The sequence below is a fragment of the Pimephales promelas genome, chromosome 16 (assembly GCF_988280905.1).
Source record: "Pimephales promelas chromosome 16, fPimPro1.hap1.1, whole genome shotgun sequence".
In the NCBI taxonomy this organism is placed as follows: domain Eukaryota; kingdom Metazoa; phylum Chordata; class Actinopteri; order Cypriniformes; family Leuciscidae; genus Pimephales; species Pimephales promelas.
This window is the reverse complement of record NC_142784.1, coordinates 33,117,331-33,143,412: the sequence shown is the minus strand read 5'-3', so window position 1 is coordinate 33,143,412 and position 26,082 is coordinate 33,117,331. Positions and strand designations below refer to the sequence as shown.

At 36.2% G+C, this 26,082-nt stretch overlaps 3 protein-coding genes across 4 annotated transcripts in view; 1 reads left to right on the top strand and 2 right to left on the bottom strand.

Moving 5' to 3' along the window:
* Window positions 1–5,813, bottom strand: part of cldn15lb (claudin 15-like b) — a 39,293-nt gene extending 33,480 nt beyond the window's left edge. For both annotated transcript variants that reach the window (XM_039660490.2, XM_039660488.2), the window contains exons 1-2: window positions 5,703–5,813; window positions 4,029–4,249 (exon numbers count right to left, since the gene is read on the bottom strand). In XM_039660490.2, the coding sequence (XP_039516424.2) occupies window positions 4,029–4,248 (220 nt within the window). In that variant the 5' untranslated portion in view covers window position 4,249; window positions 5,703–5,813. The remainder of the gene's footprint in view (window positions 1–4,028; window positions 4,250–5,702) is intronic.
* A 1,243-nt stretch (window positions 5,814–7,056) lies between these two features.
* parlb (presenilin associated, rhomboid-like b) lies at window positions 7,057–15,732 on the bottom strand. The gene is made up of 10 exons (XM_039660463.2): window positions 15,579–15,732; window positions 14,607–14,817; window positions 13,082–13,222; window positions 12,946–12,994; window positions 11,932–12,027; window positions 10,637–10,786; window positions 10,241–10,311; window positions 10,051–10,152; window positions 9,425–9,522; window positions 7,057–7,514 (listed from the first exon to the last, which is right to left on the bottom strand). Exons 1-10 carry the CDS (start codon window positions 15,650–15,652, stop codon window positions 7,400–7,402), a joined length of 1,107 nt encoding a protein of 368 aa, XP_039516397.2. The 5' UTR covers window positions 15,653–15,732; the 3' UTR covers window positions 7,057–7,399.
* Window positions 15,733–16,599: 867 nt separating this feature from the next.
* On the top strand, window positions 16,600–24,127 carry unm_sa32065 (un-named sa32065). The gene is made up of 2 exons (XM_039660461.2): window positions 16,600–16,892; window positions 20,889–24,127. Exons 1-2 carry the CDS (start codon window positions 16,658–16,660, stop codon window positions 22,151–22,153), a joined length of 1,500 nt encoding a protein of 499 aa, XP_039516395.1. The 5' UTR covers window positions 16,600–16,657; the 3' UTR covers window positions 22,154–24,127.
* Window positions 24,128–26,082: the final 1,955 nt, after the last annotated feature.

Here is a 26,082-nt window from a genome sequence, read left to right as displayed (position 1 = left end):
TGAAGCGCGTTCTTTTTCTGTTGTAACTGAAATTACCGTATTCATGGTAATAGGCGCACACACTTAGTTTTTTTAGCGGCTGGCTTGACCGTGTATTTTCGAACCACGGCTGGCTTGACCGCAGTTCGGATTCGTCTATACCTCCAGAAATACCTCCACGGCCACGCGCTCTCTCATGTCTTCAAACAATATGGGCGAGTGCTGTGTTGCTCTGTCTCCCTCGTGCATATTAATCAAATCAATTGACGCGATAGTAAAAGGTTGGAAGACCGCAGTTTCACGTGGAGCATTTGAAGATTTTCAGAGATTAGAGACTTAATGAACAACATCTCAATACTAAATTATAAGGGCCGTCTCATAGACAAGTCGGTGCATTTCGACGATATGGGAAAATTAAAGCCCAGGCTATTATTTCTAGTTTTATGATATTCGATTTGTTCATATTACATTTTTATCATTAGTTTGAATTAATTTGACAGACAGCAATTCCCTGATGTGGACCAAGCTAGCGTCTTTCAGAGCTTCCAACTCTCACAACACTTTTCACACACTTTCACGCCACACATTTTTGTCATGCACAGAAAAGGACACGGAGACCGATGTCAGCTCTCAGATTCTGTTCATTTTATTACGCAATTCAAACAATAAATACAGTATTGGCGCTTTACACGACAGATCCCTAGCGCACGTGAACCGATCATCTCTACTAGCTAATGGTAAAAGAACACGAACACTGTTGAAAGATACAGTATGCTACAACTTACCAAAATGTATTCCTCATGCATAATATCGACCAATCATTTTTTTAACTCTTCCCTGAACTGAAATGTAGTAGTGGGCTGTATTTTCCACACGACTGACGTCAGGTTCAAGTACACACAAGCTGGCGCGAGCGCGACTTACTCGTGTACTGCAGTTTGGCTGGTGGTAACGTTGCCCGTCCGCATACCGCCTCCCATGGCCGGAACTGGTATTACGACACCTGCCGGGCCGGGGCTAGTAATTTAGCATGCTAATTCAGGTTAATATCTCGGCAGCACTATTACTTGTCAGTTTTTTAATGACATCATCAACCTTATTTCTTCTCAATCTTTTGATGCGTGTTGCTCATTTTTGGGATATTTTAACCTCAATTTTTACAGATGGCACCTTTTATTTAACTTTTAAAAATAGTTCATAAAAATACTTAAACTTAAATTTAACTTTTTTTATTTCAGCTTTAATTTAATAATTGAAACATATATAGTTACCAATAATGCTATATATTCATATATATTATTTAACAAACTACTTTAAGTAAATTCCCCTTCCTAAAACATATAATATATAAGGAAGCTTTAATTTTTCATATTGACCAAATGTAATATTGCATTGATTTGGGTAGCCACTTGTTTTATTCTATGTATTTTCTTCTCACTTCTCATTTGAAATGAAAATAAAATCAAATCAAGTGAATTATGCCCAACAATCCACAGTTAAACTGCACTCAAGCACAGATTTGAAGCACGGCTGTAGAAACCTATATCCAGAAAGGTGTGTGTGTGAGTGTTTTATGAGTTTTTATGACTAGCTTAACCTGGTTTTGTCCCAGGATTGAGTCACAGCGCTGCAGTAAACCCGTCACGATACCGTATCGCTGAAACCAACACCAGTGCGATGTGATGCGAGCGAAGGCCACATAAGGGCTGCGTCTCAATACGCCTGCTTATACTGTACCCTAAACATACACACTAGGGTTTTTTTTTAAGAAAAAGTACATACTTTTAAGTGCACTGTAAAAATTTTTTTTTTTGTTGAAGTAAAAACTAGTGAAAAAAAAACAATGTAATTTACTTGAAAACGTTAGTTCAGGCAAGAATAAAAATAAAAAAAAACTTAATTCAAGCGAGTAGAAATGAAAGTGTAAATATCAACTCAATAAAATTAAGTAAATATTACTCAACTTTTCTTTTTGCCCATCATGCACTGGACCTTGGCTCCTTTTTTACTGGTTTCCAGCTGTATTTACACTGTTTTATCATTGATTTTTGCTGTCAGTATTAGTTACTTGCAATTTTGTGACATTTCGAGTAACTTCTTTGCTCAAAATGACACATTCAAACACAAAAACGACCCCTCAAATGTTACCACCATTGTGTATTGTCTACCAAGTATTGAGGTGTGGACATCTGACATGATGTAATATAAATTACTTGATCTAAGTAAAGCACATACTATAAATGTCTAATAAAATTCAAGATTGTTGTTTTAGTGAAATGTAATACAAGGCAAAGGAAATCGATATTAATCAGCCTTTTACTAGCCGAGTTAAAATGACTTATTTTTTTGTAAAGTTTACTTAATTCCAAGTAAATTTAACTTAACGATTTCTAATTAAAGCTACTGATAAATATGTTTAGATTTTTACTTTGCAAATCTTTGTAAATTTACTAGCATTAAGATAATTTAGCAAGCTTTTTTCAAGTAAATCCAAATTTTCTACAGTGCGTAGAGTACACAAGCTTTGGGACAAACTACCACGTCATACAACTGCGTCTTTAAAGGAGTAGTTCACTTTTGAAAAAACTTTTCCCTCGCCCCCATGTCATCCAAGATGTCCATGTCTTTCTTTCCTCAGTCGAAAAGAAATGAAGGTTTTTGATGAAAACATTCCAGGATTTTTCTCCATATAATAGACTTCAATGGGGTCCAAACGGTTCAAGGTCCAAATAACAGTTTCAGATGCAGCTTCAAATGTCTTTAAACGACACCAGATGATGAATAAGGGTCTTATCATGCGAAACGATCGCTTATTTCAAAACTTATTCCAAAAATGTAACTTTTCTAATAGCCTTGCTCTATTCTGCAAGGCGCGTTTGTAACGTCACGTAATACGTAATTACGTTCAAAAGGTCACGGGCGACGTAGCCGGAAGTACAGAATCAAAATCGTCCGACATCGCTGTTTTAACTTTTAATTCCTTTTTTTGTAAACGGCGTTTGAGTTAGTTTGCACGTTCAACCTATGCGTTCAACTTGTAAACACTGACTCTGTACTTTCGTGACCTTTTGAACGTAATTACGTATTACGTGACGTTACAAACGCGCCTCACAGAATAGAGCAAGGCTAGCATTTGTCCTTAGAAAAGTTACATTTTTGGAATAAGTTTTGAAATAACCGATCGTTTCGGATGATAAGACCCTTATTCATCGTCTGGTGTCGTTTAAAGACATTTGAAGCTGCATCTGAAACTGTTATTTGGACCTTGAACTGTTTGGACCCCATTGAAGTCCATTATATGGAGAAAAATCCTGGAATGTTTTCATCAAAAACCTTCATTTCTTTTCGACTGAGGAAAGAAAGACGTGGACATCTTGGATGACATGGGGGCAGTGTTGTAGTCGAGACCACCTCACTCGAGTCCGAGTCGAGACCGAGACCAGTGAGGGTTGATTACCTAATTTACTTTTATTTACTTAGAGAAATCCTTTTTTTTTTTTTTACTGAATTTACTTAGAGTTTAAAAAATATGATCAGTTTAGGGTAAAAAGGCCACATAGTAGGTGGTGTTAAAAGTAATTTTATTACAATTTGTCATGCGCACTAGAAAATCACCAATCACTGGGCGTGTCAATCAATTTAAAGAAATATTTTATTAACATACATTAATAATCATGAAAAATATTTTGAATTAACCTCGAGTGGACTCGGGAATAAGTCCGAGTCCTAAAAAAAAAATGTTCGAGTACGAGTCAATTCCGAGTCCAAATGCACACGAGTCCATGACAAGACCAAGACCATTAAAATATGGTCTCGAGACCGAGTCCGAGACGAGTCTGAGTCTCGAGTACTACAACACTGCATGGGGGTGAGTAAATTATCAGCAAAAGTTTTTTCAAAAGTGAACTACTCCTTTAACGGCTGCTCTCTGTCTCTGTAAACTGGCCTGTCAATCATCTTGTCACTCTAAACTGGCCTGTCAATTTCTCAAAAAAATGGACTCATGTGACTGGTTTTGTGGTCCAGGGTCAGTCCAGGGTTAGTCTCACCTGCAAGGCCCAGGACGGTCTTGAACCTCTGGCACTGAATGGAGCTGTGAGAGTCGGACGCACACGTCACCCACAGTCCTTCAAAGTACGAGCTGGAGGTCAACACGGTTTCTGCGTTACTGCGTCTCTTCCACACCGCTGAGTTCACACAACTGGACTCCAGACACCAGCCGACGAGGCCCAGGATCAATCCTGTCAGCTGCAAGACCGTCGATGCCATCCTGAGGGAGAGGAACACCTGTTCATCAACTCCAATCACAGTTATTCATTTAATCAATGTAATATTTTAGTGCATATAATGACATTTGTGATAATGTGGCCTTGGTGCATGTTGACTCAGAGATTCAGATACATGATAAGCATGTGCACACTCTTAAAATTAAGCTTTTTCAAAGGATAGGATGAGCAAAAACGCTCTTTTTGGGGCTATATATGCTTCTTCAGATCAGTGTATTGGTCTCTGGGAACACAGATTTGGAAACTTGAAAAATGTGAATATCGTGCAAAAGTTCATTTATTTCAGTAATTCAACTTAAAAGGAGAAACTAAGATATTATATAGACTCATTACATGCAAATTTTAAGACTTTATTTGTTATGATTTTGGTGATTATGGCTTACAGCTTATGAAAACCCCAAAGTTTTTGAGTTTGAGATTTATACGTCATCTGAAATTTGAATTAATAAGCTTTCCAGTGATGTATGGTTTATTATTATAGGACAATATTGCAAGATATCTGAACATCTGGAATCTGAGGGTGCAAAAAAAAAAAAAAACGAAAGTCGTTAAAGTTGTAAATTTATGTTCTCGATTGTGCTGCATTCACTCACACAAATACATGTTTGATATATTTACAGTAGGAAATTTACTAAATATCTTCATGGAATATGATCTTTGCTTAATATCCTAATGATTTTACCCCATTGTTCAAAATGATGTGCAACACATATAATAACATCTCAGTAACGTGTTTCATGAGTCATATGTTCCACTTCAGCATGGAGGTTCTGCATAGAATTGTGATTCTAAATAGAATTATCATTGCATTATAGAACGTTTAGGCGTTCAGTTCTATTCATGACTGGCCAAACATTGGACTTCAAACTCTTGTGAAATAAAGCAAATCATGTGCTGCTTAACTTTTATCTATCTAATAACATCCATAAAATGAACTATTCATTCATAATAGTAGCCAGTGTTATTTTACTATCATTAAGATACTATACCATAGTTAAACTAGCTTATTAGTTATATACATTTTTCCAGTTAAAGGTTATTTCAAAGCAAATAAAAAAAGTTTTTGCACTACAAAATTTTTTTGTTTTTGTTTGTTTTTTGGTGCGTAGAGCCAAAAAATCCATTGCAAAAAAAAAAAAAATATTGTTCTATTGTTCTATTTTAAAATGTAAAAAAATTTAAATGTTTTTAGTGTTAGTTAACTATGTTAGGAACATGTTAAGAAACAACGATACAAAGCTTTCAATTTAATTATGTTACTTAGCACTTATAGTCCATAATCATATAATATAACCTCTAGACTGATTTCACTGTAAAAGCTATTTTTTTTTTTATGAACTCTTTATTAAAGTCTGAAAGTGACATATAAACATACATATAACAGTCAGAAACTGCTATTAATCACTATTTCGATGAAAAATGAATATTTTTACGCACCTGTTTAGCTCTCAGTGGACTATGTGACCTGATATACAATAATAATTGTCGTGTTTCTTCTGAAATTGTGACTCCTGAACGGGGTTTGGGACTATATAGCAGCGATGGGGCCGAGTGTCACTGTGTTAATATTGGCTTTAGGTCAATAACCCTGAAACATCAAACCCTCCCCAAAATCTAAAACTGGGGATGACAGACAGGTGACGTTCTTTCGAGACGAGCATCATTTCTCACGCACACACACACCATCATCATTGTTGAACAGACCATTTGAGATCAAATAAATGAGGGTTTATTTAACATGAGGGTTTATTCCACTCAAGTGCTCAAAAAGTATTTTAAAAAAAAAAGAAAATGACTAAAATGTATAATAAATTAGATTTAAAATTGAAGTACTCAATGAATAAACTTAAGAAGTCAATTAGAAAGTACACTGCAGTTGGTCAATGTTTTTTGAATGCGGTTTCTCATGCTCACCATTGATCAAAAATACAGTAAAAACAGTGAAATATTACTATAATTTAGAATAACTATTTTCTATGTGAATATACAGTAAAGTGTCATTTATTCCTGAATGTTCAGCATCATTACTCCTCCTTCAGAAATCACTCTAATATGATGATTTGAGGCCATTATTTTCTATATTCATATTTTAGTAGAAATTATGATGCTTTGATGATGAATAGAAAGTTCAAAAGAACATAATTTATTCAAAATGGAATATTTTGCAACATTATAAATGTCTTTACTGTCACTTTTGATCAATTCAATGTCCTTTCTGAATAAAAATGATGAATTCTTTCACTTTTGAACGCCACAAAAAAGCCTAATTTATTAATTAAGCTTCATTTTATTTTTTGCTAAATATATTTCTTATGATCATTTTTAACCCCAAGACGCATTTATTCACTCAAATAAAAACCTGAACACGACAGAAAGAGTGAGGTGTGATTCGGGGATGTGAAAGATAATAGCGATGTGACGGAAGTTACAGATCGATAACCGGGAAACAGGAAGAGACGAGCGATACGGTGACTTCATTAAACACGAGGAAGTGAAAACAGACTCATTGTTCATGAGCCATTATGATATCATGACCGTTATTGAACTTTGACCCATTCGAGAAAACAACACTGAAACTACGGTGTGTGTGTGTGCACGTTTGATGAGATGTATAGCATACGTGTGTGTGTGTGTGTGTGTGTTATAGAGAAACCTGGTTAATCATTCACATTTAACAGGGACCAAAGTCTCATCTGAAACACAGAAAATAAACAAAACTTAAGTAGAACATATTACACACAGCTAATAAAACAAACACTCGAACTTGGTACATTTCTGATGACAGTGCAAATTTAATTTTAAATAATCATTTTATTTTTTAAATGACAATTACAGACTATTTTAAACATTTAAATTTCTGTACATGGTGTTGTTGAGTGGCCCGCACCACCTTAGAGCTGAGCTGTTTGCTGAAGCTCCGCCCCTCCAGATCGTTTGCATTTTTTAGAAAAGTGGGTGGAGCTACCTGGATTCAAATTTAAACAAGGGGGCGGGGCATAATGACATCACCGCAATACTACCGTCACTCAGTGACAACTGAAAACAGACCCCGTATAACAAACACGTGTGTCCATTTCTCAAACTTGCTTTCCTCTTCAGGTCACCTGCTCAGTGTCTACCCACAATGCAATGCTCTAAATCGAGCCGTTGCCGCCAGCTCCCGGTCCTCCCGATCTGAAGTCGTGCCACAACTTCACCAGCGGCTCTCGGTTCTTCCAAATAAGCTCGTGCCCATAAAGTATGTACCAGCTAGAGAAAGAAAGAGAGACGCATGGACATGTTAAGCACAGAGACAGAATAAACATGCTCGTCTTTGCATAAGTGGCATTAAGAGCCATCCAGTGGTCAACTATAACAAACACAACTAAAACGCAACACTTTTATCAAGGGGAGGGTCTCAGATATCAGTACATACAAATAATTTGCCAGTATTTTTAAAATATTATTTATATGCTAAATAGTATTTATTTACTATATAGTATTTATATTTTGAATATGCTTTTATTTTTATCATTTCAGTCTTTGTTTAAATTTTAGTTCGTTTTAGTAATTTGGAGAACTACTTTTGTCGTTTTTATTTATCTTTTTTTATTTGGATTTTTAATTTGAGGAATTTTAGTACTTCACCTTCATTCTATTGCCAAGGAAGCATATATAATTAAATGTTTTATATTTATTTATACAAAAAAATCAGTTCAGAGTCCAGATTAAATCACTGCATAAACCAGACCAGAATCCAGATTAAATAACGACACAAACCAGATCAGAATCCAGATTAAATCACTGCATAAACCAGACCAGAATCCAGATTAAACTGGGCATTAATCAGTTTTGAATCTAGATTAAATAACTACATACACCAGTTCAGAATCTAGATTAAACTGGACATAAACCAGTTATGGATCCAGATCAAATAGCTACATAAACCAGATAAGAATCCAGATTAAACTGGGGATTAATCAGTTTTGAATCCATATTAAATAACTGCATAAACCAGATCAGAATCTAGATTAAACTGGACATAAACCAGTTATGAATCCAAATCAAATAACTGCATAAACCAGATCAGAATCTAGATTAAACTGGGCATAAACCGGTTATGAATCCAGATTAAATAACTGCATAAACCAGATCAGAATCCAGATTAAACTGGGCATAAACAAGTTATGAATCCAGATTAAATAACTGCATAAACCAGTTCAGAATCTAGATTAAACTGGACATAAACCAGTTATGAATCCAAATCAAATAACTGCATAAACCAGATCAGAATCTAGATTAAACTGGGCATAAACCGGTTATGAATCCAGATTAAATAACTGCATAAACCAGATCAGAATCCAGATTAAACTGGGCATAAACAAGTTATGAATCCAGATTAAATAACTGCATAAACCAGTTATGAATCCAGATTGAATAACTGCATTAACCAGATCAGAATCCAGATTAATCTGGACATAAACCAGTTATGAATCCAGATTAAATAACTGCATAAACCAGATATGAATCCAAATCAAATAACTGCATAAACCAGATCAGAATCTAGATTAAACTGGGCATAAACCGGTTATGAATCCAGATTAAATAACTGCATAAACCAGATCAGAATCCAGATTAAACTGGGCATAAACAAGTTATGAATCCAGATTAAATAACTGCATAAACCAGTTCAGAATCTAGATTAAACTGGACATAAACCAGTTATGAATCCAAATCAAATAACTGCATAAACCAGATCAGAATCTAGATTAAACTGGGCATAAACCGGTTATGAATCCAGATTAAATAACTGCATAAACCAGATCAGAATCCATCTAGATTAAACTGGACATAAACCAGTTATGAATCCAAATCAAATAACTGCATAAACCAGATCAGAATCTAGATTAAACTGGGCATAAACCGGTTATGAATCCAGATTAAATAACTGCATAAACCAGATCAGAATCCAGATTAAACTGGGCATAAACAAGTTATGAATCCAGATTAAATAACTGCATAAACCAGTTATGAATCCAGATTGAATAACTGCATTAACCAGATCAGAATCCAGATTAATCTGGACATAAACCAGTTATGAATCCAGATCAAAACCGCTCTTTGCTTTAATGCTACAAACAGCAGCAATAGCAGCAGCTAGACAGTGACGTGTTACTCACATGCCGAATAAAGCTCCACCTAAATGAGCGGCGTGATCGAAGTAACGCCATCTCAGAATCAAGCCTGTCGCATCCAAGGCCACGATGGCCTTCAGCGCCTGTGGGAGGACGAGAGCATGACAATACGCCCATCGTCACTGAGGAATACAACTCTCGCTCTCACCAACGGTACTTTCCTAAACGAAAACTGAAACTATTGGTCCAAAAACATTTTTGTAAAATAGAAAATTGAAATTTCAACACAAATGAAAAAATTAAACTAAACGAAACTAACAACAGTTACTGAAATAAAATAATAATTAGAAAAATAAGTTTTCGTAAGTAATAAAGATGCAATAGACAAAAAGCATAAATTGATCAATACAAGAATAATGTTTGATAGGATTAATAATAGAAATAACCATAAAAGAATAATCATAATAATCATGGAAAGTGGAAGTGTTCTGTTAACTCTGCTAGACTATAATTACAAAAACTAAATCTATAAAACTAAATAGAAATATGTTCACAAAATAAAAACTAAACTAAAACTAACAAACAATGAAACTAAACTGACATTTATAGGAGAAAAAAAAGCAAAATTATAATATACACACACAGACACACACACACACACACACACTCACGTTTCCGGCAGTGAAGGTGAACATTGGGAGGAAGATGATGGCCAGTTTGGCTTCAGGCATTTTGGTGCACACCGCTGCTAGGACGGTCATGATGGCCCCTGACTGACACAATACAACACAACAATCTGTTTATGACATGCATTTGAATGTCGATGAATACTTGAAATGTTTCATCAGGAAATACACTCACCGCCCCCAGTGATGGACCAAACCGACCCATCGCTGTTTTACTCACATAACTGACAAACGTAGAAATCACACCTGAGACCATAAACATATAACAGATCACATTTAACATAACAAAATAATAATAAAATTGTTTTATTTAAGGCTATCTAAGGCTATTTTTATGGCAAAAATTAAATTACAAAAATACAAATATCATATAAATACAATAAAACCAAGCAAACAAACACAAGTCATATTATACAATTTTTTTTAATAAAAAAAAAAATCATAGGCATAGCCTTAAGTGAAATAACTTCATAAAAGAGCATTCTAACATAACAAAAAAATCAAATAACACAGGAGTTTTCTAGATAGTATGACTGAGAACTCTCTCTCTCTCTCTCAAACACACACACACCTGCAGACAGGTAGACTGCCACAAACTGTTCTTTGCCCATCATGTTGATGATGCTTGAAGAGAAACTCCACAGCACGTACATGTTGGCCGCCAGGTGAAAGAGAGAATAGTGACTGAACGTAGACAGCAGCATGGGCCAACACAGCGCCTCTGAAACCAGATCAGAATCCAGATTAAATCACTGCATAAACCAGATCAGAAATCAGATTAAATAACTGCATAAACCAGATCAGAATCCATATTAAATCATTGCATAAACCTGACCAGAATCCAGATTAAATAACTGCATAAACCAGATCAGAATCCAGATTAAATAACGGCATAAACCAGACCAGAATCCAGATTAAATAACTGCATAAACTAAATCAGAATCCAGATTAAATAACTGCATAAACCAGATCAGAATCTAGATTAAATAACGGCATAAACCAGACCAGAATCCAGATTAAATAACTGCATAAACTAAATCAGAAATCAGATGAAATAACTGCATAAACCAGATCAGAAATCAGATTAAATAACTGCATAAACCAGATCAGAATCCAGATTAAATAACGGCATAAACCAGATCAGAATCCAGATTAAATAACTGCATAAACCAGATCAGAATCCAGATTAAATAACTGCATAAACTAAATCAGAATCCAGATTAAATAACTGCATAAACCAGATCAAAAATCAGATTAAATCACAGCATAAACCAGATCAGAATCAGATTAAATCACAGCATAAACCTGATCGGAATCCAGATTAAAAAACTGTGCAAACCAGATCAGAATCCAGATTAAATAAATGGATAAACCAGATCAGAATCCGGATTTAATAACTGCACAACCCAGATCAGAAATGAGATTAAACCACTGCATTAACCAGATCAGAATCCATATTAAATAACTGCGCAAACCAGATCAGAATCCAGATTTAATAACTGCGCAAACCAGATCAGAAATCAGATTAAGTCACTGCATAAACCAGATCGGAATCAAGATTAAATAACTGTATAAACCAGATCAGAATCCAGAATCCCATGTTTACTGTACCCGAAATATAACAATGCAAATTATTATATTATACACATTTTTTACTTATATTATCATTTTGAGCATCACATAAAAATGCAAGACAAAACAATTTCGGTACCAAAGATAAACCATGCAAGACTGAAAAGTAAAGTGTAAATCAGAGCTTTATCTATTTTCCAATCCAACAGAAAATTCCTCATTTCAATGCAGTGCAAACATGAGTGACCATTGAAATCCCCTTATTATGAAAGATAAACAGACGACTTCACGCACTGGCTGCAGGGTTAGATGTGAAGTACTTGAGCATGAAGCGCTGCAGAGAGGGAACTCTCCAACAGCAAAACACCAACACATTCGCTGCAATGATGCCTGAGAGAGAGAGAGAGAGAGAGAGAGAGAGAGAGAGAGAGAGAGAGAGAGAGAGAGAGAGAGAGAGAGAGAGAGAGAGAGAGAGAGAGAGAGAGAGAGAGAGAATTTTGACAATCCTTTATTACACAAATATGACAATCAAAAACATTCACAAAAAAAGGTCACATATTTTCACATCTAAAAAAAACTTACATCAACACTTCTGAAATAACCAGTTCATTATCAACTAATGAACACAGCACATTATTGCAGCACCACTCAATTTCAAAAATACTCAATGTACTCATTAATTTGTAAAAATTAAACTCAATTACAAGTCGTGATTTTACCATTTTTTTGAAAGCTGGTATAAGTTCTTGTTCTCCTTTCTGTTCAATTGTATTTCTCCTAGTTATATAAATAGCTAATTTTGCAATACCAACAATAAAATTAAGCAATTGACATTTGTATTTTTTCTTAATAGTGTACATACAACCAAGTATAAAATCATGCTTTGTAAAACACATCTCAAAAGAAGAGAGAGAGAGAGAGAGAGAGAGAGAAATGAATTCACCATCTCTAACAAAGCACAAAATTTCTTTATAATTCCATATAGTTTCCAATTACTCTGTATTCTTCATAGTTTTATAAAATAAAAAACTCAAATTTATTTATTTTATTAAATTAATAGCAATTTTCGCTTTTCCAATAACAAAATCGACATGTTCGCCATTTTTTTCTCTTTTCCCCCCAAAACTTGGAAACCAAAAATTAAAGAGAGATAGAGAGATGGAGAGAGAGAGCGGTTCAGAGGTAACAGAGAAATAGATGAAAAGCATCTGTTTAATTAAATGAAGACACTTTATTAAACACATTGTCTTCACAATCTAAACCGCTCATCTGTGTAAAGATAATGGTTTGCGTCATTCATTGTCTGACCTGTGACTGTTTTCTGTCCTTCACTTAAATTATTCCACCACTGATTCACCTGCAGAATACCAGACAACAAAATGTTCATTAAACACACAGGGAAGAAAACAAATATTCCATTAAACACACACACACACACACATACCTGTTTGCGTAAATCTCCTTGTTTCTGAGGCCGTATCTTCTCCAGCCAATCCGCTTTGACATCGTCAAAGTAACTCTGTACACGAGATTTTAAACTTTCGTACTGCCATATTGCTGCTCCACCGAATGAACAACCTGTAAACTGAGCTGGAGTTATTATTACGATATTCTCTTACATAGAGCAAAAAAATATATATATAATTCACACACATATTGGACCTTTCTCATGAAATACAGGCAAAATTAATTTGTTTAAATAGAATTTTAACGTCTTAATACATCAACTGTCACACTGAACTGATTAATTAAAGAATAACATCATAATCCAGATTGAATAACCGCATAAACCAGATCATAATCCAGATTAAATAACTGAATAAACCAGATGAGAATCCAAGCCATATTAAATAACTACTCACAAACCAGATCAGAATCCAGATTAAATAACTGCACAAACCAGATCATAATCCAGATTAAATAACTGCACAAACCAGATCATAATCGAGACTAAATAACTGCACAATCCAGCCTATAATCAAGACTAAATAACCGCACAAACCAGATCAAAATCCAGATTAAATAACTGCATAAACCAGATCATAATCAAGACTAAATAACTGCACAATCCAGATCAGAATCCAGATTAAATAACTGCAAAAACCAGATCAGAATCCAGACTAAATAAATAACTACACAAACCAGATCAGAATCCAGACTAAATAAATAACTACACAAACCAGGTCAGAATACAGATTAAATAACGGCATGAACCAGATCAGAATCCAGATTAAATCACTGCATAAACCAGATCAGAAACCATATTAAATAACTGAATAAACCAGATTAGAAACCATATTAAATAACTGCACAAACCAGATCAGAATATAGATTAAATAATTGCACAAACCAGATCATAATCCAGATTAAATAACTGCACAAACCAGATCAGATTATATATTAAATAACTGCACAAACCAGATCATAATCCAGATTAAATAACTGCACAAACCAGATCAGAATCCAGATTTTTAAAATGCACAAACCAAATAACAATCCAGATTAAAAAAAATGTTTAAACCAGATCAGAATCCAGATTAGATAACTGAATAAACCAGATTAGAAACCATATTAAATAACTGCACAAACCAGATCAGAATACAGATTAAATAACTGCACAAACCAGATCATAATTCAGATTAAATAAGTGCACAAACCAGATCTGAATACAGATTTTTAAAATGCACAGACCAAATAACAATCCAGATTAAATAATGGCATAAACCAGATCAGAATCAATATTAAATAACGGCACAAACCAGATCAGAATCCAGATTAAATAACTGCATAAACCAGATTAGAATCCCGATTAAATAACTCCATAAACCAGATCAGAATCCAGATTAAATAACGGCACAAACCAGATCAGAATCTAGATCAAATACGAATGGATTTTTAAAACGATTTATGCATACTTTTGTTTATAAATGTTTCATGAACATTCATCATGGGTCAGAAAATATACCTACCCCTATGGTGAAGACAAATGGTTTGACCAGTCTGCCAAACGACCGGCTGGGTGTGTGAGGTGTGTGTGGGATGGGCGGGTCTAGGGGCGGAGCCACGTCCTTCTTGTGTAAGATTTCATTTGTCTCTGCTTCTTCCGCCACGCCCTTCTTCGGCTCGCCCTTCTTCACTACCTTGCGGAAGCCACACCTCTGCTGCGTCTGGAGCGTCAATCTATGTGGAGCACAACCATGATATAATACAGCATTAAAATGCATTAATAGTGATTTGATTTGCCAGTGGGTGGAATGTGGGAAACATTAAAACAAATAGACTTTTTATATTTATTTTTTTTCATATTCATTTTCAGTAATGTGATGATTTACTAGAGTGATATATATATATATATATATATATATTGGTGCTGGGCAACGATTAATCGCATCCAAAATAAGTGTGTGTTTACATGTGTGTGTACACTGTGTGTATAATTATATTGTACATATAAAAACATATATATATATGCATTGCATATATTTACGAAAAATGTGTTGTTATACACAATATATTTAAGCATTGTAAATGTATATTTATTCAATATAAATTAGTATGTATAAATATACAGCATATAGTCATTCAAATATTTCTTAAATGTCTTACATATTACTTGTATTTATATACAAAATAATTATACACCGTAAAAAATCGATTAACTAATGGTTGCACAGCCTTGGTTTCTGAAGCAAGTTATCTTGTCATAATGTCCATTTTTATTTACTGTATCATAAAATGAATCAAAACTCATTGTTTACATCTTACATTTACAAATGCCAAGACAGAACTAACCTTAAACACAATTTCGTAAGTGTTTTTGAAGAGAAAATAAACTTATGAAGTGTTTATTATTAAATTCATTCCATTAGAGTATTTGAATACTTTAAGATAAAGCATTATTGCATGATCTGATAAACACAAGTCAAAGGAGTGTTTCTTACCTGTTCGTCAGATAGTGTGTTTTGCTGATGTCCCCTGTAACCCATCTAAACACTAAACCCCTCACCGCCATCATCACTGCTGCGATCCCAATGCTGCTTTCGCATCTTCTTCCGGTTCCGCTTCAGGGTCAGAGAACACCCACAGCGGCCTCTCCTGGAGGAAGACGGTCGTTGACACACACACTTTCAAAATAATAAAATAAAATAAAATAAAATAAAATAAAATAAAATAAAATAAAATAAAATAAAATAAAATAAAATAAAATAAAATAAAATAAAATAAAATAAAATAATTCAGGTAAAGTGGGGCACATTTTGCCATGATTGAGATAAGTGGGGAAAAATGTCCTTATCTATTTCTTTATTTGAATTCATTTGTGATTAGGGCATGTTTTTTTAATTAGGGCATGTTTAATTTTATTAATTCATTATTTTTTGTGAGAGTTTATCAATTAATTATTTTACGTGCATGCTGGCACATCTGTGTATTTTACTAATTTGTGTAAGTGTTTGTTCATCTATTAATTGAAATACTTGTTTAACTGTACTCATTTATTACTTTAGTAAGGGTTTGCACATTTGCTTTTATTTTAAGATTTTCTAATCTATGAATTAATTTATATCATTTGTTTATTGTTTATTTATTAATTTAATTATTTTTTGGCATTTTGGTTTGCGTTTTTTTTCTTCCATTTTTTATCAATGTAATTAATTTGCAGATTTGTTAATTTTATATTTTTTGGCAACGCTTTATTAATTAATTAATTTTTTGCATACTTGCAACTGTATTTATTATTTTGCCTTTTTTTTATTATTAAATTCAATAATTTTGCAGATTTGTCAGTTTTACAATTTTATTTTATTTTTTAGCTTTTCGCATTTGCTTTTATGATATTTAACTGACTTGGGCAATGTTTTAGCAGTTCTTTGTCTAAGAAGGGCCAAAAAAATCTCCGCTCCTCCGCCCGATCGTCTAGTGTGCATCATCATCATCATCATCATCACCACCACTCACGCCCTCCGGTGCTCGGCCAGTACAGCGCGTGCGCTCCGGTGCGATTCACCGTCTCCTCGCGAACATGGCGGCGCCTGGGCTCTCCAGCCGGGCTGGTTCTGCTGGCAACAGCCCCACCGCCACCCCGAGCAGCACCAAACACGCCCCGAACCCCCCCGAGCTGGACTTCAGGTCCGGTACCAGGATCGAGGAGCTCAACCGACTGATCGGAGAATTCAGCAAACACGAGCAACGGGAGTATGACGATCAGCGTGCGCTCGAGATCCACACGGCCAAGGACTTCATCTTCTCCATGCTCGGTGAGCAAGATCAATGCTTCGTGCACTGATACAGTTTACATCGAGCCATGCATTAAAGGGGAAAGTGCGTTTTTGCTTCTCCACTGCATGTGTTTCTTTTTGTCTCGCGCTTCAGTGTGTGTTGAGCAGTGGATGGGTGTGTTTGCCGGTTCAACACTCTCATGTTTACACTGTTATTATTCATGTGCTTCATTTATGACCTGTTAAAATCCGGTCATGGTATTTCCTGTTAAAGGAACCGTTCAGCCAACAGTGACAAAAAGAGCACTATATTGCACTATATATATATATATATAGTGTTGACCACTATATCCACACTTCTCCTTTTGCTTTCATTGAAAGTGGAAGGTCAGACAGTCTTCAGAAATGAACAATATGTGCATTTAGATGAAACAAACACTTTAAGATTTAAATTTAAGTCGTCATTTACTGAATATATTCACTCTGTAAATAATGAGTAAATAATGACAGCTTTTTCATTTTGGTTAAAATAGCCTATTGCTTTACGCATAATTATCTCAAAAGAACATTCTGTGGTAATGCAAATGAGAAAACTAAAAAATAAAATCACAAAAATGCAAACCCTGCTTAAATTGAATAAATTCATAAAAATAAACAAATGTGCAAGGCAAGCATGCTGATTCCTCATGTTGTAAATGTTTATGAACTCAAATTAAAATCTTTAACCAGACCAGCAGGGATAAGTAGCACCAAATTAGTAATAATAATAATACCTTTTATTTATAAGCATTTTTTAAGGCACTCAAGGACACCGTACATTACAACATAAAAGTAAAATGCAAAGCTATGCAAAACCATAGGCATAGAGATAAAACCTAAAATCGAACAATCAAATCACTAAAAGCACTTCTAGATAAGTTTTAAGCTTAAAAAAAGCTGTGTTTATCTAAGAGTTGAGTTTTCGGAGGCGGTTAGAAGCAGAAGATCTGAGATCTCATTGTTGGCGAGCCACCCAGGAGCCCGAGAGCGATGACGCGGAGCAGAGCCGGACGTCTGCCGGCTCTCCGCCTCACGCATGTTCACTCAGCCGTGCGCCCACAGACCGGAAGATCTGTGGAGAGGATGAAATCAAAGTTGACAGTGTGCACTTTTTTTTTTTTTTTTGAAGGGGTTATGACATCAAATTAGCCTCCATCTTTTGTCATATAAGAGGTCTTTGTACTATTAAAACCAGTGTTGTGCAAGTTACTTCCAAACTGTAATACATTAGGTATTACTTGTTACTGTTATTTAAAAGTAATTCATTACCTTACAATATTACTGTCTCAGAATTGTAATGCGTTACATTACTCATGTATTACTTTTGAGTTACTTTCACCAAAATAACTACAGAAGTAGAACTTAACTTTGTGGCTGTAACTACATTCATGCGTGACAAAAAATAGGAGGCAAAATATATTTTTTGTAATTCTGTTAACTACACTGCGCAAATCGGATGAGGAAGGGTTGGCTCTCCAGTCTCCATAGAACTCCATAGAACTCTCCATAGAACATTTGTTTTTTCCTCATAAATGCGAACACGAAAACTAAAATAAAATGAATATTTTAGTTTTCGTGTTCGCATTTATGAGGAAAAAACAAATTTACAGACACGACCGCTCTGAACTGGCACTAAAAGACTGCTTTAAAACTTTCACATAGTCTGTTGCCTTTAAGAAGTAAAAGCAGACAATAGCCTATTAGATAAGGCGCGGGGGCGTGCTGGTGCGCGTCTCATAAATAGCCAATAGGCTATATCGAAACTCAGCGTATAAGTATAGCCTACTCCACAGACCTGAAAAATATATCTATACTGAAATATTTACTTGTAAACAGAACAATTCAAAATGAAAGAAAACAGACTGCTCTCCGCTTATGAAATGAAATGTGCATTTCGCATTCACTAGCCTACTGCGAAGATCGCGAGTCAGCATCGTCAACTTCATCTTTATTACTAAACAATTCAAGTCTCCTTGCTATAGGCATATTTGACATATTCATAATCTCTGCTTTTTCAGCTTTTAGGTGCTTTATTATCGCCACCCTTACTACATGAACACGTCACCACCGCATCAAAAACATGATTGCGTGAGGAAAACATGACAGATACCACGTATATACACAGCCTAACTGTTTAGAAAGAAAACACAGAACGAATAGCCTAATGTGCATACGTCCATCTCACGAATGTGGTCTTCTTCATGCCATGCTCACCCATTAGGCGCTTTTCCACTGGCCAGCCCGAACACAGAGGCCGAAATCATGCCTCACCGCACTCCTGTAGAAAATAAATCGCTATACAGATATATCAGCCTTTATTTACAAACTTGGACACCACACGTGACTATTGACTGACCACGAACAGGTAACTTAGCCTACTTACATTTTCCATTCTCACAATCTTGCTGTATTTTTTATTTTATTTTTACAATTAAAACTAAAAGTCAAGCCTCACTGTAATACAACTGTAATACAAGCCTCACTGAACATGTAACGAGTAAAATATTACTGAAAATTGATTAGTAATGCCTTACACTACTGCGTTACAGCAAAAAGTAATATGTTACTGTAATGTATTACTTTTGTAATGCGTTACTCCCAACACTGATTAAAACATATTGCTCATGTCAGCAAGCGAACCTCAAATAACATATTAAAATAATAATAAAAAAAAGTCAAGACCCCTTCAAATCACATTTGCATGTTTAGCTGAGTTTACTGCACTTGTATTGGTAGTGGAAAACGTGTTAAAATGAATGGCTGAATGTGTATTGCTGACTGTGGCCTCACCGGAGGAGTGTGACAGATGTGCAGGGCCCAAAATAAACACGCTCATGCAGAGTCACTAACTTGTTTTCGTTTTTCTGAGATTCTCTAGAGTTGCTTCTGCTGCCGACGGCAGATTGAATGCCCTCGAGTCACTCGCTGGTTCACGAGGTTGAGCTCAGGTGTGACGTCATCTGACACCGGGGATTATTTTCTTTAAGAGTGTGTTTATAGCATCTGGTCAGGAGTGTTCGTTGTGTTTGTGTAGGAATAGTTTTTTTTTTTTTTTTGCTCTGTTGATCTTGTTATTAAAGATTAACCTTTTTTATTATGCTTTATTATGAAGTTTGCTTCATTAGGCAACGCCCTTCATTCCCTCTAATGCTTCGCTGACGTCTCGTCAGAATTACTGTAATTGCAACACAGCACAGAAACTATTACTTGCTCATAATGCCAAAGTGCATCCATGTGCAAAACCTATATCACTACTCTAAAGGTTAAATTTGTAATCTTCTTTGCATTCATTTAAATGTAATTAATTGACTTATTTTGTTATTTATTATGTTAGTGGCACAAAAATTACACTGATTGAATGCAGATTTAATTCAACTCCAAAATATTGAAGAACTAATAAAGCGCCCAGGAAACATCAGCTATAATAAGATTAGATTTTAAACAAACGATGTGGAAGAAGTAAAGGTTTCCATCAAACTTCCAAATTGTACTATATTAGATACTATTTCAGACTTTGTTTTCACAAACATTTATGTTTGCCTGTACAATTTGACAAAATTAGACAACGAATGACATAAAGGTCTTGTCCCAAATATCACACTTAGCACACTTGCAGTGTTGTGGACTTAAAATGGCCACCGCATATGTTTGTCCGCTAAGCCATAGTCAACTCAATTTGGCTACTTATAGTATGTACTCATTTTGTGAAGAAAAAGTAGATACTTTAAGTGTGTAGCAAAAGTGTACACAAGATTTGGGACAAACTGTCACGTCATACAATTGCGTCTTTAACAGTTGCTCTCCGTCGCATCACTGGCCTGTGAGTACGGATCCACGCTTTGCAAATCCACTGGAAATAGTAGGTCATCCGGGGATCGTCTCAAACACTGTTTAGGATGGATTGTATGGACATTGAGATGGAGGGTAGGTTTCCATTTGCGACAGGGCCAAAAACAGCATGTGTCCCTCTCTAATGATGTCATTTCCTGTTTTCAGGCATGGTGCAGAAGTTGGACCAGAAGCTTCCAGTTGCCAATGAGTACCTGCTGTTGTCCGGCGGGGTGAGGGAGGGTGTGGTTGACATGGATCTGGACGAATTGACGGTGTACGCGAGGGGAGCGGATTACGACATGGACTTCACGTTGCTGGTTCCTGCGCTCAAACTCCACGACCGAAACCAGCCGGTCACGTTGGACATGCGTCACTCGGCGCTCTGCCACTCCTGGCTCAGCCTGCGACTGTTTGACGAGGGAACCATAAACAAGTGGAAGGACTGTTGCACTGTGATCGACCACGTTAACGGCGCAACCAACTACTTTTTCTCCCCCACGCTGGTGGCCGATTGGTTCTACGAATCCATTAGTTTGGTTTTGGCGGAGATTCAGAAGAAACCGCAGCGTGGCGTTCCCCGGGTCGAGAAAGTCGAGCGCAACTCGACGGTTATCTCCATCATCTTGGGCGTCGGCGGCAGTCGGATGCTATACGACGTGGTACCAGTGGTTTCGTTCAAGGGTTGGCCCGCGGTGGCCCAAAGCTGGCTGATGGAAAACCATTTTTGGGATGGGAAAATCACAGAGGAGGAAGTGATAAGTGGGTTTTATTTGCTGCCCGCGTGCTCTTCTACAGGCCAGAAGGAAAACGAATGGCGTTTGTCGTTTGCGCGCAGCGAGGTGCAGCTGAAGAAGTGCATTTCCGCGAGTCTGATGCAGGCGTACCAAGCTTGTAAAGCTCTGATTATTAAGCTGCTGTCCCGACCCAAAGCCATCAGCCCGTACCACCTGCGCTCGCTAATGCTTTGGTCCTGCGATCGCCTACCGCACACATACCTGGCGCAGGAAGACTATGCCGCGCACTTCTTGCTAGGTTTGATCGACGACTTGCAGCATTGCTTGGTTAATAAGACCTGCCCGAATTACTTCATCCCTCAATGCAACATGCTAGAGCACCTCAGCGACGACACGGCTATGCTACATGCGCGCAAGTTATCGTCTGTACGCTCCGACCCAGTGGAGCACTTGCGGAGCGCAATTGAACATGCTAAAGCTGCCTCGCGGCTCACACTTGAGCTTCAATGGCGCGGTGGAAGCTCGAACCTGCCGTCGCCGCTGTCGGACCCCGGAGGCGATCAGCAACCGGACGACCGGCTCGCGAAGAAACTCCAGCAACTGGTCACGGAGAATCCTGGAAAGTCCATCTCCGTCTTCATCAACCCGGACGACGTCACACGACCTCACTTTCGCATTGATGATAAGTTCTTCTGAAGCCACGCCTACTGATCTGATTGGACGTTGACTGCAGATGACCTCGCTTTTGCATCAGTGACATCCTCCTGAAGCCATGCCGACTGATCTGATTGGACGTTGACTGCAGATGACCTCCCTTTCGCATTGGTTACATTCTTTTGAAGCCACGCCCACTGATCTGATTGAACGTTGACTGCAGATGACCTCCCTTTCGCATTGGTGACATTCTTTTGAAGCCACGCCCACTGATCTGATTGGACGTTGACTGCAGATGACCTCACTTTCGCATCGGTGACATTCTTCTGAAGCCACGCCCACTGATCTGATTGGACGTTGACTGCAGATGACCTCACTTTCGCATCGGTGACATTCTTCTGAAGCCACGCCCACTGATCTGATTGGACGTTGACTGCAGATGACTTCACTTTCGCATCGTGACATTCTTCTGAAGCCACGCCCACTGATCAGATTGGCTGCGGACTGCAGATATCCACTTTCACATCGGTACCCAATTCTTCTGAAGCCACGCCTACTTATCTGATTGAACGCTGACTGCAGTTGACGGTGACAAATTCTTCTGAAGCCACACCCACAAATCTGATTGGCTGCTGACTGCAGACCACTTCCGGCAACCTCACCCTCGCATAGAGAAATTAATCTGCCACGCCCTCTGATCTGATTGGACGGTGCCTACAGATGACATCACACACCTTTGCATCTGATAAATTCTCCTAAAGCCACACCCCTTGATCTGATTGGACGGTGACTGCTTTATGTTAATGAGTTTCAGAAGCAGAAAGCTGTGTTTTGCACAGTTGTTAAACGCTTCAGACACTAAATATGATGTTAAAAAAAAGGACATGTTCCTGTTTCAGTTAAAGAAGTGCTCGCATATCTGTTCCTCCCCATTACAGACACACAGGTTTTATGGGAAGAGAGAGCGAGCGAGAGAGATAGATTTATGGAAGGATGTGGGGGGAGGACGGTTTGTGCATGGCTCATGTGGAAAACAGGAAACCCATAACTCCACTCAGAAGTGCAATTAGACTAAATGTGTTTATACGCTTTACTTGTAAGTACACTGTAACATTATACTGTACACACACTACTTTAGACACCATCGTTTTCACAAACACACCGGCTGAACTTTTTCTCTCACAAACTGCACACTTAAGACTCCAGATAAAAATGCACAGAAACACACACACTCCCTGTGATGATGGATGTATGTTTCGTTTAAAGCAAAATCTCTTTTGGGTGAATCTCATGAAAACATTTTACAAGCCCAAAGATATCAGCATTTTTGTTTTGCATGAAGAAAATTATATTTAAACGCATTTTAACCCCCTTTTTTTATTCTTTTTAGATTCTCATTACTGTAAAAAAAAATCATTTTTTTTGCATTGCATTGAGAACTGGTTTCATGAGATTCACCTCTTAAAAAATACTGTTTTCTTTTATATGCATATGCTGCTAAATATGATGGGTGCATTAATATTTTTAGTTTTTGTAATTTTTTTTTTAGTATTTTGATCATGTGTTGTAACTGTGTACATACTGCTGTAATGAACTCCGCCCACTTATTATCAGCATCAACTAATCATGTGATGTGCACTCATTTAGTTATTCACACATGCATATCTTTACATGTAACTGGTTGGAGGGACCGATCATAACAGACCAATCATGAATCTTGAAGCTCTACAGGGACCAATCGTAATGCCTTATCACTGAAATCAACCAATGGGGTGTAAGAGACTAGAAGACTCTTTTCAACCTGACCACTTGTGTTTCTCTTTATATCTGAATCAGGGCATATCAGAACATGTTGATTTATTGCAGCTGTCATCATTAGACTGATGTCCACATGAATTGTATGTACATGTTTAGATTTCTGCTTTATGGACACCTCAGCAAAATAAACATCTGCTCTGGATCAGTGTTGCATTGCATTTTCAACTTGTGTTTGCTAAATAAAGCTGTACAGAAATACAGATGTGTGAGAACGAGCTTGATTATTCTGTTTTGCATATCCTCAGTCACTATATATATATATACACACACACACAATTTCTTTTTTTATTTTTGGTCAGTAGAGGAATTTAGCATTTTTTTTTCTTTCACTTGTTCACTCATTCTTTTTTGACTATTTTTTTTTTCACTCTTTCTTTCACTTACTGTTTTTCTTTAACTCATTCACTCTTTCTTTCATTCTCTCTTTCTTTTACTCATTCACTCTTTCACTCATTCTTTCATTCACTCATTCACTCACTTTTTCACTCATTCTTTCGCTTTTTTCACTCACTCATTCACTTTCTTTTTTTACTATTTTTTCACTTTCTTTCACTCATTCTTCCTTTCATTCATTCTTTCACTCATTCTATCTTTCACTCATTATTTCTCTCGTTCGTTCTTCCTTTCTTTCACTCATTCACTCATTTCTTTTTCACTTTCTTCCTTTCATTTTCACTCATTCTTTCACTCACTCACTCATTATTTCTTTAATTAATTTATTCTTTTATTCATTCACTTATTCTTTCTTTCATTCACTCTTTCTTTCACTCATTCATTCACTCATACTTTCATTCACTCATTCTTTCTTCCTTTCACTCATTCTTTCTTTCAGTCATTCATTCTTTCTCTCGTTCTTCCTTTCTTTCACTCATTTACTTATTTCTTTTTCACTCATCCTTTCTTTATTCCTTTCACTCAACATTTCTTTCATTCATTCTTTTTCACTTTCTTCCTTTCTTTTTCACTCATTCTTTCACTCACTCAGTCATTATTTCTTTAATTCATTCATTCACTCGTTCTTTCATTAATTCACTCATTCATTCTTTCATTCTCTCTTTCACTCATTCATTCACTCATTCTTTCATTCATTCTTTCTTTTACTCATTCATTCACTCGTTCTTTCATTCATTCACTCACTTATTCTTTCTTTCACTCATTTATTCACTCATTCTTTCATTCATTCTTTCTTTCACTCATTCATTTATACATTCTTTCATTCATTCACTCATTCTTTCTTTCATTCACTCATTCTTTCACTCATTCTTTAACTCATTCATTCACTCATTCTTTCATTCATTCTTTCTTTCATTCACTCATTCTTTCATTCACTCATTCACTCATTCTTTCTTTCACTCATTCTTTCTTTCTTTCACTCATTCTTTCACTCATTCATTCACTCATTCTTTCATTCACTCTTTCTTTCACTCATTCTTTCTTTCTTTCACTCATTCATTCTTTCATTCACTCATTCTTTCACTCATTCTTTCATTCATTCTTTCTTTCACTCTTTCATTCACTCATTCTTTCATTCACTCACTCATTCTTTCTTTCACTCATTCATTCACTCGTTCTTTCATTAATTCACTCATTCATTCTTTCATTCACTCATTCATTCACTCACTTATTCTTTCTTTCACTCATTTATTCACTCATTCTTTCATTCATTCATTCTTTCACTCATTCATTCACTCGTTCTTTCATTCATTCACTCATTCTTTCTTTCATTCACTCATTCTTTCACTCATTCTTTCTTTCAGTCATTCATTCACTCATTCTTTCATTCATTTTTTTTTCACTCTTTCATTCACTCATTCTTTCATTCACTCACTCACTCATTCTTTCTTTCACTCATTCTTTCTTTCTTTCACTCATTCATTCACTCATTCTTTCATTCATTCTTTCTTTCACTCTTTCATTCACTCTTTCTTTCTTTCACTCATTCTTTCTTTCTTTCACTAACTCATTCTTTCTTTATTTTTTCTTTCTTCTCATTCTGCCAAAAGTTGCCATTTTTTGTACACACAATTGGACTGCAAGAATGAGCTCAAAGTTGCATGCAACCATTTAAGGCATTTGCGTCCTTCTTCACGTGTCATTTCTTTTCCAAGTTGGCTGTATAATGTATATATGAGCAGGAATCAATAGTTGTAAGC